This window comes from Lampetra planeri, chromosome 45, assembly GCF_965212315.1.
Source record: "Lampetra planeri chromosome 45, kcLamPlan1.2.h2, whole genome shotgun sequence".
In the NCBI taxonomy this organism is placed as follows: Eukaryota; Metazoa; Chordata; class Hyperoartia; order Petromyzontiformes; family Petromyzontidae; genus Lampetra; species Lampetra planeri.
Window position 1 is genome coordinate 138,532 of NC_136151.1, and position 16,276 is coordinate 154,807.

At 46.9% G+C, this 16,276-nt stretch overlaps 1 protein-coding gene across 2 annotated transcripts in view; it reads right to left on the reverse strand.

The window, feature by feature from the left end:
• Nucleotides 1-1,211: 1,211 nt before the first annotated feature.
• Nucleotides 1,212-16,276, reverse strand: part of LOC144732959 (chitin synthase chs-2-like) — a 35,054-nt gene continuing 19,989 nt past the window's right edge. The window contains exons 11-19 of one of the 2 annotated variants that reach the window (XM_078614624.1): nt 14,738-15,022; nt 13,347-13,462; nt 9,669-9,977; nt 8,513-8,646; nt 7,255-7,556; nt 6,574-6,677; nt 4,991-5,101; nt 4,391-4,593; nt 1,212-3,510 (exon numbers count right to left, since the gene is read on the reverse strand). In XM_078614624.1, coding sequence (XP_078470750.1) covers nt 3,354-3,510; nt 4,391-4,593; nt 4,991-5,101; nt 6,574-6,677; nt 7,255-7,556; nt 8,513-8,646; nt 9,669-9,977; nt 13,347-13,462; nt 14,738-15,022 — 1,721 coding nt within the window. In that variant the 3' untranslated portion in view covers nt 1,212-3,353. Of the gene's footprint in view, nt 3,511-4,390; nt 4,594-4,990; nt 5,102-6,573; nt 6,678-7,254; nt 7,557-8,512; nt 8,650-9,668; nt 9,978-13,346; nt 13,463-14,737; nt 15,023-16,276 lie in introns of both variants that reach the window. The other variant, XM_078614623.1, reaches the window with a different exon arrangement.

Here is a 16,276-nt window from a genome sequence, read left to right on the forward strand (position 1 = left end):
AAAGGCGCTCTATAAATATAGAGAATGATAGGATCCCAGCTATGACCACATCCAGCACCTACATCACACGAATTTACTATCCCCATGTTAACAATAATTAGTAACTATATATGACCACAATCATATTGAGAAAAAGTTATTTACGGGCAGTATTCGGGTTACGAACCTAGTTCGTTCCTGAGACCTGTTCGAAAGTCGAACGGTTCGTAAGCCGGCAGTTCAGTTTGCTATTGCGAGTTCGCGTTTTAAATATTTTTCTTTTATTATATTCAATGGAAGCGGGCGTTCGTAAGTCGGGCATTCGTAAGTCGGGCATTGGTAAGTCGAGGACTGTGTGTTTATTTTGGGTTAGATGGGTTGGGTATAAAGGCAATATTCAGATATACTCTCCATCATCCATCAGAGCAAATCAAGTCAAGTGGTCACGTGGGAACCAATACCAATTAATTCGTTTTTTTAGCAATCCGTCTGTGAATTGTTGGTGACCGAGCCGAGGCCATCAGCTAACTACACCGGGAGAGCCCTACCAGTCACAGGCACTACGGTGACTAGGAGATGTTAACTACCTCGCCTTCTATGCCAGTTGTATATTTTGAGATTGCATGCCTCTCTCTTCGTGGTCGCTGGGATTGTTCTCCATATTTGGAATCAACGTGCGTTCAGAGTATTTGGCTGCTGCAATCAATTTACACGTGATCCACTTCGTTGAGTTATTATTTGTGGCCAGGACGCTTATTTTAAAAAAAGCTGTGTAGCTTAGTGGGCCTTACCTGGTAAAATAAAAAAAAGTTTAGTTTCGGTAGCTGGGGTTGAACCAAGTTTCTCAATGGTACCAGTCCACCGCTGATCTCTGAGCAACCTGGCTGCCTCTCTAAATGTAGACACGACTACACGGATGTGGCATTATTTCAAGCGGTTGATGCATACGCAATTATTTATTTATTTGGATGTGGCAATGCTAAAGTGAGTGGTGATTAGCGCGCTAAACTGTGAACCCAGCAATATCTAGATTTGGAGGTTGGTTTACTCCAGATAACAATGCAAATTACACCAACGACCGAGTTCAAACGCCGCTGTAAGTCGTGTGGGGCGCTGTTGCGCAATATGTAGGTGGCTGGCTGTTTCAATCGCCCGGAGGGCTGATTCATTGGAGGGCTGCGCCATTATCTCTATGCAAGTAGTCGAGAATCCATGACTGATAACGGCACAGCAGAGGTTCAGTAAACTTTATTTGTGCAAAGTAAAAAAAATAGGCAATAAAGTGTATATAATCAGTACGTGCCGTGTTACCACATTACACGTTCATTTACTTAAATAGCATCGTGCAAATATGTTCTACAACAAACGAACTCTAATCTCATTGCCATGAACTAAAACGTAATCTTGTCAAGTTTAACAAAAGCTATAAATCGCGACGTTGTAAACTAAAAGAGCCTGTAGGACTTATTACAAAGCAGAGGATTGTAACCTACATTCATCTGGGGGGATGGGGGAAGAGTGCACGTTTAGCCACTCACCACCAACGCCTTCGTGCTGTTCCACGTTTCAGACACCATGGGACCAGCCCGACGACGTATCCACCAGAAAGACACAGAGAGCTTGGCGTGTGCTTAACCACTATACGCGCCCAGCGAAGCGTGTACCTCAAACGTTTGGATCGTTAAGCGTTTGGTAAGTGCTCTGTTGGCCAAGACACTACCATCCTCAGAAGGTGCAAGGGAATTCAGTTTTATTTACCAGTTAAACTCAGCTGTGCTCTTAGCTTTTGTTCATAGGCGACCTGGTCACACGTGATGGTAGCTCATGATCGCAGTGGCCGATATCACCACACGTGGGAATTGATAGCAGCAGCCTAATAATCTGAACCAAGGAACCCAGAGAAAAACCCAAGCTCTGACCACCACAAGTAAAACAGAACGCACCGCCAGGGTCCAGCATTGAACCCATGGCCTCCTGTGTACCGGGCGAGGGAGAGAACAGCTTTTCAGCGGTAATTAGCAGCGAATCATTGCCTTAACATTAAAATAATGCATTCACATCTCCAATAAAATATTTTGGGGAAACTATCTGAACGTGGTGCTCTGAATGGATGGCATTGTTGATAGAATGTTCCTTTCTGTGTCTTGTTTAATTTATCCATACAGTCTCAATGTAACTCTTCATCTCTGTAAATAAACAACACCATTATAAATATCTATAAATATATGTAGGCATATATATCTGTCCATCAATGAACATAGTATTAAACTTATCTTCCTAGCCCTGCACAAGCATTTGAACCCTGGGACGCTAGTTCGACTCCCACTCATGGCCACCAACAATAGTGGCGATTATCTGAACCGGTTATGGGTCTCCCCTAGGTCGACTCAGCCTCAAACGAGAACCTGGTGCGGTAATGCAGTTTGACTTGGGACTCCATAAGTCTATTAAAGCTATACGGGGAATCGTTTTCTGTGTTGTTTGGTTGAGAAACCTTTCTAAAAGCAAGATTTTCCATGTGGGTTGCTTGCCCTCTAAATTAATCAGGCATACAAAATGTGATTTGATAAACTGCTATGGTTAACGGGGCAGTCTAGGTGTGGGTGATGTTTACATCCCCGATAGCATGGTTGGCTGAGTGCAGTGCAAAATAAGTTCAACATACAAACAACAACAGGACGTTTCCTTCATCTGACCACTGCTACATAGAAGCGACTTCTCTGTCCGTGGCCAGGAGCAGCTTCAAAGCCGCTACATTTACTTCAGCCGATGATATCAGAAGGGATGTCCACCGTTGTTGTACAACAGCTCTCTTGACTGCATTCTATTGTAATGAGAGGCTGCCCTGCTGCAATGAACACGTCACCGCATTTGCGATCTAGAGGTCGATCCTTAGGCCTGACAGTTGGAGCGACGCTGCAAGCTTCTTAAATCTCGCTGCCTCTGTCCATCCAGCTGCGTAAATGGACACAGCATAGTTGATCGATCGGCAGATCGCGTGCGGTGGTGGGGTAAAGTGTGGGTAACTCCCACCTCTTCCAAGACATCTGGCCAGCATGGAAGAGTAGGCCAAATACACCACTCGAGACGGGCTCTCTCGAGAGCTCCGTGTAGGCCCTTCCGCCGGTGGTGGCAACAAGGGAAGCATCTTGCAGAGCTGCACCTTTACCGACGGCACCGTCATTGATAAACCACAACGTGCATGGGTCCACGTACGGCGTGCGAGTAGGGGGTCCACGTGCAGCGTGCGAGGAGGGGTCCATTTGTAGTGTGCAATAAGGGGGTCCAGGTGCGCCTTGAGTGGAAGGGGTCCATGTGCTGTGTGCAGGGAGGGGACCCACGTGCGGCGTGTGAGGAGGGGGTCCAGGGATCTGTTAGACAATCTCTCTGAGACGGCACTGCTGAGCATCATCATCGTCGTCTCCATCGTTTACGAATGCTTTGTTGTCTCGGCCAACAGCACTGCTCCTTAACTGCTGGCCCGACGACGACGACTCCACGTAGGAGAGCACGTGCAGCAGCGTAAACAACCTGCACGGGGGCAGAGGGGGGGGGCACGGGGCGCCACGGTGGCGAAATGTCAGAAGGTAACGGGACAGACCCAAGGGGCCAATGGTTGACTGACTGAGATAACTGGCAGATGCACCAGCTGTGCCCCCTACTGCGCCATCCTGTTGTGTTTAGCTGCCCGGCGCTCCGCTCATTGTTGTGAGCATCGCTGCTCTGCCCTCCATTATTTCTGGTGGGTTATTGGCAAGTCCAGTCATCTCTATATATCCTCCTGAACCGTATAATTAATTTCTTCCCTAGCCCATTCCGTGCCTTTTTAGTCTGCTTTATTCTGCCAAACAATATTGTTTTGCCATGCGGTGGCTGAGAATGGGGGCTACATGACCCAGCCAACACAGCCACGCTTGCCAGAGAAGCTCACCAATGAGAATGTGTCCAGATATTTTAAGAATCTGTGAGCTCCTGACACAATCCAGTCTGGTTAAACCCAGGATGCATTGTCGACAGGGTCAGCCTGAATGTTTCTATCCAGTGCAGATGTTCCTTTAGTCGCCTCCACATCCTTTTCGAAATAATAAAGAAGGGAGGGCATCAATGCGGCCAAGAAAACCCGGAGCTTAATATGGAATGACAGACCAAGTAGCTTCCACCCAGTGTTACGCAGCCGATGAAAAGATAATGCTGCCCGACTGTTTCGGAGCGAGACCTTAGCTGCCAAACCGGAGCTGGTCATAAGCACACTGCCCACACTCACATAAAGTAAAAGACAAGGATCTCCCGTAAAGCCTTAAGATACTGTTGAGGCAAGTGCTGTCAGCGAGTGGCAGGTACGGTACTGAGTCGACACGCACACACACCCCCTATGGCCACGCTTAGGTCTACCCCCTCCCCTCCTCCTCACCTGTGGTACAGCATGGCCAGGAACTGGATGATGAGCATGCTGGAGAAGGTGATGAGGAACATGAAGGCGAGGGGCGGCACGTCGATGACCGTCCCCTCGTTCTTCATGCTCGGGATGTGGATGTAGAGGTCGGCTCCCACGAACTGCAGTGCCAGGGTCGCCACCAGCCACAGTGCATTGATCATGAAGTAGACGAAGGTGCCCTGCACGTTGGGACAGACAGACCATGCCTGATTTACATGGCATTGGAAGGCTGGGGGGGGGGGGGGAGGTGACCCGGGGTTGTTTAGGGACCCCCTCTTTGTGCGTTAAATTTCCTCCCCCACTGTCCACTCCCGACGCCAAATGGTCACGTCTGTTGTCATTGTTTTATTGTTAATATAGGTTAAAGGATTAGTGGATTATTGGAACAATTAACAATACATTAGTAGAAATAATAAGGCATACGTAGTACAATGTCGTTTTAATCTTCTTCTACCACATGCCAAGTATGGTAAGTACTCGCTTAACGTATGGTGTTCGCACAACGCGTTGTCGCTGTAACGCAATTCTTCTGTTATTGAAGCATCTCCAGTACTCGCGATGATGCATCGCCAGTACCTTGTTTCTTATCTCGAAGAGTTCCTGTTTCACGCGCTTCCTGTGATCGTCGTCTTCCTCCAGAGGCTTGAGGTAGTCACTGATCATGCTCTTCCAGAACTCGTCTTCCTCCTATCCATTCCCATCCACGAGACAGAAGGTTCACTTTGTGCGATTGTTCAAATAACAACAACTTACTCCGATTAATAATATTAATGTTCATTTGCAATGCGCCATCACTGCACAGTTATTTGCTCACTTTCGAAGAGAAACATAGGGAGCGACTCAGAGACATGAGGAGGAATCACAGATATATAGGAAGGCAGCAGCAATGCACACCATGAGACGGTGCTACCAACAATTGTCAAAGCTCTGCAGTCTTCGGTATATAAACGTGTTCTCGGCCAATTAATTATGGTTCACATGTGGCAGGAAACCAGAGCAACTGGAGAAAATTCACGCGTGTGAGGGGGCTACATTCTATCCCATACAGACGGAACAGGCGGAGTCTACATTTGCTGTACCACCCTCTCCTGGCGAACCAGGGTGCGGCTCCTTTATGACGCCCACTGGAAGGGAAATTCACGACATCATCTCAGTGTGTGATCCACCAACCATGTGTAGCAGCAGCGGAGGCACCACCACCTCCAAGAATAATGATATGACTTCCTCTCCACTTCCCAGAATTGTTATCCAAATTGCACTGTGTCCTCGTACGATATAAAAACTGTGAGTTCAACTCTCCCAGAGCAATGCAGTGAAGCCTAACACGAGATAGAATGGCCCAACAGAAGGGGATATCACATAACTACTGCTGTGGTACCTTTTTGCAAAGTCTCAAAGCCACACATTAGAGGAACGCACCACTGTTTAAACGTCACAGAAAACGACACTCAGACAACTTACGGCAATATTTGGACATCTGGGAAATGCATTGAACAATTAAGCGAGACAAGCAGCCAGGGGAGGGGAATGATGACTTCTAAATGAATTGCGTTGCTTAGTACAACAACCCCAACATTCATGTAAGATCTTAAACGTAAAAATCTCGATATTATGTTGATAGATTTATTTATTTCAGCAGGAAGGGCCCAATTAGCTGCCAGGCAGTTTCGCAAGATATTTTCTTCATTAAAGTTGGTTGTCATCTTCTGGGCACTTCAATACGAACTAGGACAAAGATCAAATATCCCCGGTGTAGTCTTAACAGACTGCTGGGGCACGTGCTGTTAGTGACCATCTTTGAAGGCCAGCACGGCACACGAGGAGGTGGGTGGCCAGCACCACGTCCGTCCACCTTTGTCTCTCCAGTTGGGATATTTATACACTACATCAGGTACTCATTTGAGGCTGAGTCGACCTAGGAGAGACCTAGGACCGGTTCAGATAATCGTCAATGGTGTTGGTGACTGAGCGGGAATCGAACTCAGGTCGCTAGTTTCTAAGCACACTGCGCAACCGTTCCCCACAACGTATACATAGCACACGTACAAAGACCGACACACAGACACAAGAACACACCGACACCAGGGATGCACAGACACAGACAGAAAGCCACATAGACACAAAGACACAGACATAGAGACACAGACACAAGGACGCACCTGATCCAGGCTGCACCTCTGCGTGATGGCGTAACCCTGAGGCAGGACATTCTCAAACATGACCTGCATCTTCTGGTGGCGCTGCCACACGAGGTCATGGCGCCCTGCAGGGGATAAAGGAGGACAGCGATGTGCGGTGCGCTCCCACAGAGGCTCGGGAAAAAGTTTACCGTGACTCAGCGAAGAGAGTTGCGCAAACGGTAGTGATTATTCTCATCGTTAGACTGGTTTAGCCGGGATGAAAGCCTGGCTTAGTCGCAAGGCTCTGTGTTCATGAGGGTCTTGCCATGTTACCATAGTAGAGGAATGATTTTGCTGCTGAGTGCGGTCCCAATTGAGTGATTTGCAGGTATTTTTTTCAGAAGTGTTAAATTTTAGCTCATACCAATTACACATGGGAGTAAACTGGAGAACCCGGAACATGCCCATGCAGAACAGGGGGAGATAATACACAATCTCCCATGCTTCTACTGCAGCAGCAGCAACATGCCCTCATTACAGAGTGCTTGCCACAAATGAATCACAAAACCTTGCTAATCTCGTCTAGAAGCATAAACCATCACACAAACTTCGTTCATCCATTCATCGAAAAAAAACGGTCACCGCATCGCGTGATTTCAGATGCCCAGTCTTGTTTAACTGACAAGCAATGACTTCGCCTTTGTTTGATGAAAATGTTACCTTTGGCATGGAGGGCGAGGTCTGTGTCTGATTCCTCTGGAGGTCGACTTTTGCTCTCTGCTCCTTCTGGATGATCTGTCTGAGTGCTTGCGATGACATCTGGTCTCGTCTCTGCTCCTTCCGGATGCTCCATCTGAGTGTTCGCGACGTCCTCTCCTCTCGCCTCGATCTCTGCTTCTTCTGGATGTTCCGTCCGAGTGCTCGCGATGCCCCGTCGTCTCTCCTCACTCTCTACTCCTTCTGGATGCTCCGTCTGAGTGCTCATCTCTCCGTCGAGTTCCACAGCACACGACTCCACTCGGCTGGGAGGGACGATGATAAACTGTTAAACTAAACTATTATTTTTATTATACCAGGTAAGGCCCACTGAGCTATACAACTTTTTTGCAGAATCGACCTGAATATCACAAATTATAACTCAATGAGCGGCTTATCACGTGGAAATTACAGCATCCCAATATTCTAATCGCATAGTTATTCTAAATGAGGAGGGAAAAAGGAGAGGACCCGGAGAAAAATCCACACCAACATGGGGAGAGAAAAGAATAGACGCAGACTCCACATAGGCAACTGGCATCGTCAGGGTTGGGATCGAAGCCACTACCTCCTGCATACCAGGGAGGTAGTTAACATCTAGCCACCACGGCGCCTAAGATGCTAATTTTTCATTAACTTTTACATGCTTCTCTCATCAAAATTCATATGCTAATCCTACTTGCTAACCTGAGCTCTTATGCGCTACGGAAGCTCATTAACTTTGCACTATAATCCAACATGCTAATCTAAGTTCATTTTCCTTAACATGCCATGCTATTTATTACCTTCACACTATAATACCCCATTAACACTACTTCGGCTACCTTTGTTCTCAAAACGTATATAAATTCTAGGTGGTAACAGCTTCTCTTCACAAGGCAGCAGACATCGTGCTGCTCGCAGCAGACATTGCAGCAATCGCGATTTTCACCTGAAGACGATGGCTTGTGTTGCTATCGAAACGTCGTAATGATTATTTTTTATTTCTACCTACGTGACTTTACCGAAAGAACCAAAGAGTTTGCATTAGTACGTCAGTTACTGCCTATTTTTCAATGCTAAATGCAAACTTGGGGCATGGCAGCAAAACAAGTCCCAAACCACACCAAGATAACACACAGTCCCTCAATAACATGGCACATAAACATTGAACTATCGATATACGAGAGGTAAGGATCAAAGTTAAAAGCATGGCTACAGGCTCTGAGTGCGGTGGTGGTACCTTGAACTGTCATCTGCCTGACTCAGCGCCGAGTATTCCTTCGGATAGATGCTGATTCTCCACTGGAAGCAGTCCCACTCGAGTGGCAGCACACAGCATTTCGTTCCATTGCAACGATGCTTGTGTTTCTTCTTCTGCTGGGACAGGGGGATGGGGGCATTGTGTTGGTGCATTCGGGCAGGGTCCTTTAATGATATCAAACCAGCAGGAACCGCACACAAGCTGGAAGGCAGTTTCAGCTGCTCAGTGAACTGGCGCCAATAACTGTCCAAGCTCTGCAGTCCTCCATGTATGAAGGTTTTATAGGCCAAGAAGAAACCAGAACACCATGGAAAAAACCCACAAATGCGAGGGGAAAACATTCCATCCTATTCAGATGGAACAGATAGAGTCCACAATGGTCATACTGCATTCTCCTGGATACCCATCGTGCTGGATTAATGGACACGAGTGGCACAGCCAACACCACTGTTCTTGTCAAGAAACATAAACGATAATTTAGCAAACTCCGGTTAACCTCTCACCAGAGGATTTTGGCTAACCATTGAACAAAGACGGTGACCACATCGCGTGCTTTTGGGTGCACTTATCCATCCATCTGGAACCCTCTTCCTTCCAATATGAGGAAGCCATTGGAGCTATTGCATTTTTAAATAATTTACATTGAAAATTAATTTCTTAAAAACTGCTTTTTGTGTTTAGAGGCTTTCCTTCCTTCGCACCTCCAATTAGCACAGTTGGCTACATACGGTGTGAAAGAAGTTCAACATACATATATCTGAACCGGTCCTTGGCCTTCCCTAGATTGACTCAGCCTTAAAAATAAATAGCCAATGTGGTGTAGTAAACATCACAACAATGGAGACAAAGGCGGCCGGGCGTGGTGCTGGCCATCCACCGGCTTGTGTGTCATTCCAGACTTCACAGGCGCTACTCGTTAACAGCACTTGCCCCAACAATCGGTTAAAGGTTACATGGGATCTCTGCCTTCGTGTTGGCTGGGGTGGGGGGGTGTCATATGTTACACTTATTTTGCACTGTACGTAGCCAATCGCGCTAATCGGACGTGCAGGACGTAGCAACAGAGGACAATGGAGCGACACTCCAAATAACGTTCGACACAAAAACAACAACGATAACACACAAAGTAACTCACCTCCTTGGGGGAGGGCTCAGAAGGTGCCTTGGTCTCACGCGTGCCCCATGATACATTGTACATGTTGACCAGCGAGTAGATGAGCAGCAGCAGGTATCCCGTGGGGATGCAGATGAGGTACAAGAATCCGTGCACGATGCAGGAAAACTCGCGCGGGTGCAGCGCCGCGGCGATGAGATGGATGCCCGCGAGAGTGATGAAGAAGATGCCGCTGGGCGTGAGGATACCGTTCTTGACAATGTCGCCGACCATAGCGAGCAGCGTGCCCGTCATGAGGAACATGTAGATCACGGTGAGCACCATGGCCACCTTAAACAAAAAATACCAGGTAAGGCCCACTGAGGTATAAAGCTCTTTTCAGAAGCCACCTTGCCTCAAATGATAGCTCAACGAAGTGGCTCATCACGTAGAAATGTATAGCAGCAGCCAGATTAAATGTGGAGGGAAGAGAGAGAGAACACGTGGACTCCAAATATATAACAGGCGTCAGGGTCGGGATCGGGATCTGGAACGAACCCACGACCTCCTGTATACCAGGCGAGGGAGTTAACATTTCGCCATCGCAGCGCCCCTGCAGGACGATGTAGGAAACATTAGTGATCGGCGTCACCATCGTCCTTTTTGTCCAACCACCACCACTTCTTGGGAGTTACTTTGCATTCATTCCGCACTTTTCCACAAGGTCCTCAAGGCCCTGGCACTTTACAAACAACAACAACATAATGATAGGGGAGGAAGACCCAAGAGCTTTGGGAGCTCATTGAAAGAAGTGAAAGGAAGAGAATGAACGTGCATCCAGGCGGGGTCTGAACACTGACGCTGGATTGATCAACACACGCTTCTTATTTAACAATATTGTGCTGATCCAGGATCTGATCAACGATTGTGGACTCGACATATTGGCCATTACCAAAACCTGGATATATGACGACTCATCGGACGTAATTAAGCGTGAGGCTGCACCTAACAGATATGCTATTGCACATCAGCACCGTCGCGGGAAGCCTGGCACCAGCAGTTCACATGGTGATCGGGTCACACTGATTCACCGTGGAGAAATCTGCGTGAAAGTCCTGAGCGACTCATTACCAATCACATAATTCAAGCTGCTGCTTGTGAAAATAACGAACAGCATGTGGGGGCATACGATCGCTGTCGTCTATCGACCGTCGACTTCACAGCTGTCAGAATTATTTTCCTAGCTTTCTGGTCTGTGAGATTGTGGGACATTTGGCTCTCGCTACATGATCTGTGCTGACCTGAACAGTCCCGGACCAACTGGTTTTCATGGTAAAATCAACAGTGATCTCGCCGAAACGTTCTACAGTCAGTTTAACCCAGCACGTCAGCGGCGCAACATGCTGTTCAGGAAGAATACTGGATCATATCTTCACATACGGCGACGTCGTAACTTTAAACGACGTTCTTATGGAAGACGTAGGTATTTCAGATGACAGTCTTGTGACGTGCAAAGTGGCATTACCAATTATTCGCCCACCCATCACAACGATATCATACAGGAACTGAAAACGACTAACCCACGATGCTTTCTGTCAGAAGATCTGGTCATCATTGGTGCGTCTGAATACTGCATCGACGGTCCATTCATTTGCAGCTCAATTAGAAAATGACATCATTGCTGTTCTTGATGAACTTATGTCCATCCAAACAAGCACACAGAGAACGGGTTAGCATGAAGTGACTTATTGTCACTGGAAGCGATCACTGCGAAGCAGACGCAGAGGAGGCTGGGGCGTCTTTGAAATAAAACTGGTTTCCAGACTGTCCAACTCACTTACAGAGCCGCCTACAGATTTGCAAACTGGCTCATTATTGAGTCTCGCTGATCGTTCTATGGGCTGTGCATTAATGAGTCGGTTCGCGACCCCGTGCTCTGTGCCGCGTTGTGAAGGGCCTGTTGCACTTCAAACCCATACATTAGTTAGCCCCGGTCTGTGTACAGTACTTGTGACGTTCTTCACCAATAAAGTGACGATTAAGACGGCAGTTTCTAACTTGCAGGCAACGCAGTCTCCTGGTCTGTCATGTGAGTTTGATCAACCTGATAACCATTGCAAAACTCGAGACCCTGGCACCATCGTCGGTAGCAGAGGTTTCAATGTTCATTGCACAGCTGCCAAATAAGACATCGCCGCTCGACTCCATCCAGATATAAATTCTCAAATTATGCTTGGACGTACTTGCGCCGCTGATTGTCCACCTGGCAAATATTTCATTCACTGAGGGCTGTTTGCCAGACCATTGAAAAATGGCGCAGGTAACACCGCTTCTGAAAAAGTTGGCTTGAGCCATAGTGAACACCCAGACTATCACCCGATCTCAAACCTGAGTACAATTTCAGAGGTCATTGAGCGCCTGTGTCTGAAGCAGTTACTTCCCCACGTCACTGCGATGGGCAAATTCAACCCGTTGTAGTCGGCGAACCGACAATTCCACAGCCCTGAGATGACTCTACTAGAGGTCACTGTTGACCTCTACAAGATCATAGATGACCGGTGCGTCGCAGCGTTGGTTGGCCTCGATCTCTCAGCCACCTTCGACACCATTGACCATGAGATACTCATTGAGCAGATAAGGTCAAGATTCGATGCATCGGCTATGGCACTAGAGTGGATTGAGTCATACCTGTATGGTAGATTACAGTTCGTCAAGCTGGGTGACGAACAGTCATCGCCTATGCTTAGTCAGCGTACCACAGGGGTCTATCCTCTAGCACTTCCAATTTTCAAAATATGTCTCTCCAATCGCCAATGTCATCTCATCACGTAATATCAAGTTCTATATATATGCTGATGACTCACAATTGTACACCGCAATGAAGTCCAAGTTAAATGTGGAGAGCCTCGGCAGCCTCGAATATTGCAAGCGAGTGGTGCACGTGTGGTTTGCATGAAACGAAATTGTGCTAGAATCAGGTGTGGTAGTCGCAGACTCAAGGATTCAGTTTTTGATTAATCTAAACAGCCTCGGCGTCATACTCGACCAGAATATGTCAGGTGATCACCACATGCAAAATGTAGTCAATTTCTGTAATTTTCATATCAGGGCCTAACCACCATGGTGATGTGTAGCATTGTATCGATAAGGCACAATTATTGCAACACACCGCTCTATGGGACATTGGCACGTGTTGTGACGGGCATTGCAAGATCCGACCATGTCCATCCAGTGCTCGCCGAGCTGCTTTAGCTTCCAGTTGCCAACCAAATATTTTGTTATAAGGTCGTACTCATAATACAAAAATAGCGTGCCACAAACGAACTACAATACCTTGATAACCACGTCAAGGAACATAAACAATCGTGTGAACTCCAGTTATCCTCGCAGTGGTTTTTGGCCAGCCATCGAACAAAGACAGTTACTCCATCGCAAACATTCAGATGGGCTGCTGTGGTCGTGTGGAACGATATTCCTTCAAATGTTAAGAAGCCACTGTAGCTTTGCACTTTTAAATCATATATATTCAAAACTCATTTCTTTAAGACTGCTTTTTGTGTTTAGTTTGTTGTCCGTCACCTGCACCTCCGATGAGCAAGGTTGGCTACGTACGGTGCCAAAGAAGTTCAGCATACATATGTACATTGTGGTTCATTTGTGGCAAGCACGTTGTGTGTAATGAGTGCCACGTGCTTCTGCAGGAAAAGCGTGGGCGCCCACCTTGATCTGCGTGTCGGGCTTCGTTTTGAAGCAGACGGCGATGTACAGAGCGGGCGGAACGATGGCGATGAGGAGTGCCCAGTTTTGGTTCATTTTGAAAACGAAGGTGAAGCAACCTGAGCACCGGCACGAGACAAATACCACACGAGCTGAATACCATCATTATCATCTCATCACCACAACCACCATCATCATCAATATCACCACCATCATCATCATCACCACCATCATCACCATGATTGACAACGACAACTGTTCAATCAGCTGTAAAGCAAAGAGTGCACTCAGATTAACTGAGTCGTGCAGCCTGTGTATAATTTTTTTTGTTGGCTGAAAGAAACATACAGCAGTTTAAATACCCCAGCACAAAAGCAATACTCCTCACAATATTATTAACACGCAAGCAGTGCGTATATATACTCTTCTTTTTTTCGGTAAAGTCACATAGGTTAAAAGAGAAAACAAATACATTTAATCACGACGTTTTGGAGGCAACACAAGCCTCCCTCTTCAGGTGGAACCGTCACAGCAAAATTACTGTATCAAGTGAAGAGAACTCTAAGAGACACGAGCTTATTATTAAGGGGAGGAGCCAGGATGGGCCGTGGGGGGGGGGTTATAAGCTGGTGAGGTGACGACCAGTGCTGCAACTGCGGCTACGCCTGAAGCTGCAGCCGAGGCCTTGTGGTGTAGATGGCGTAAGTAGATAAGAGCAAGGATTATGCCGCCTTTTGTTATGCACGCCGGTGGGTTGCAGGCAAGCAGTGTGTGAAAAGCTAAAAAACTATTATGGTTGTACAATTATAAGGCAGCTAAAGTTATGATGAGAAGATTAACACGACTGCTCACTTTGAGGCTGTGTGCGTTAAACACCAAACGATGGACATTTGTTATGAAAAATATGGCAATCAAATATATCGTGGAAGGAACAACTGTGAGTGACGACATGAAGCCATGCACGACTGTGAGCAGAAGTGTTTCAAGTTAACTTTTTTTTAACCAAACTATTTTTATTATACCATATAAGGCCCACTTAGCTATGTAGTTCTTTTTCAGAAGCAACTTGGCCACAAATGATAGCTGAACGAAGTGGCTTATTACGTGTAAATTTATAGCAGCCAAATACTCTAAACGCGTAATGTTGATTCCAAACGTGGAGAGAAAAACCAGATAACCCGGTTAACAATCAACATGACCACGAGAAAAGACATGCGAACTCCAAATATACAGGCGTCAGGGTCGGGTTCGAACTCACGACCTCCTGTATACCAGGCGAGGGAGTTAACGCCTCTCCACCATGGCGCCGTCTCTTTTCATGTAGTCCCTGCATCAAAAGGATGAACCCGGGAAAATAAAATAAAAACCCAGAATATGTGACAACCCGAAGTCACCTGCAATCATGAGACAGACGGTGGCCGGACCCATGATGGAGGTGGCCGTGTAGATGATCTGATAGAGAATGTAGAGCCGAGAGATGGACGGGTTTTTCGTGGCCGTGCGGATGCCATTTTCCAGGATGCTGAAGGTGTTCGCCATCGTGGAGGGGCCCCAACGCCTCCGCTGGTTGAAGAACTCCTTGAAATCCTGCGGGGCGTTGGTGTAGGCATCCGATCCGGCGCAGTACTCGACGCGCCAGCCCTGCTGCAGCATCAGCGTGCACAGCCAGCGGTCCTCGCCTGCACCGACAAATGGGAGAGGGGACGTCCGCGAGTTAGAGGGTAACCGGCTCATCGTACCCACAGCCGGCATCAGCTGCTGGCCGAGCGGCGTTTCTCTAGAGCTGCACCGGCAGTAGTCGTCTGAAATTCTCTCTCTCTCTCTGTATCTCCCACTGATGCACACGCACGAGCAGTAGCAATAGCATCCAACAAGCATCATCCACCTTCAAGAAGTAGACTCTCACCTGTTAATGCTCTCACCTGTCTAGGGTGTCAACCGTCCAGGCTCTCACCTGGTTCAGAGTAGTGTATGAGGGACTTTGACCTTTCACCTCTGAGTTCTAGATGGGAAATTATGTACAGTTTGCGAAGTGTGCATGTTGCATTAATCATGAATGCTGCTGGAGGTGCGTCTCTTCCCCAGCTTGCTCACTCCACTGCTGACAGAGGAGCTTGGCAACATTCCCTCTCTCGTGGTATTTTTGGCCTCCTCTCTGGAAGCTTGCCAGACGTCTTAGACAGAGATCTGAATACCCACACGTTAGAGTCGCCACACGTGACCTCCCGACCAACTGTGTGGTGAACCCATTCATACAGAGGGCGTGGTGGGGAGGGGACCGGTGCATAAAAATCTGACTCAGAAGGCAGAGAGCAACGTTGTAATGATTCATGATTCGTTTATTGTGGGTCCGATCATCGTGCAGGTATAATATCATAGTCATTCAAGTTGTCAATTGGGCGATATGTCAACAGCTTTTTTTGTTAGAAAAAGTTAAATGTAAATAAATAAAATATTATATTAATATTTACGTAATTTTTAAAAATATTTTGCTTGTCTTTCAATATTCGGGTTTTGCTAATTAAACCAAAATCATCGACGTAGTTGCCCCATGACCTAACAACCTTACCCGATTAGCTCTGTCGGATGGCGGACGCTTATAGTTAAAACAAATTAACACTATACCTACACGTTAATCTAACCCAGCATGAACGAATTGTGAATCATGAATATTGGTCGTGAAAGCCTATGTATGAAATTGATGTTGCGGGGTCACGGCCCACTATTACTGTGATGTATTGTGCGAAAGAGATTCTAAATACATACAACGTCCACGTTTGCAAACGAGATTTCCATAGAATTGTAGTTATTTTTAACCAATGCAACAAATATATCCATTGATCACATCAGCCAGAAGGGTTGGGTGGGAAATTAACAATCAGATGGGAGAGTCCACTGATGGTATTGTGACTGAAGAAAGAGTTGCAATTACT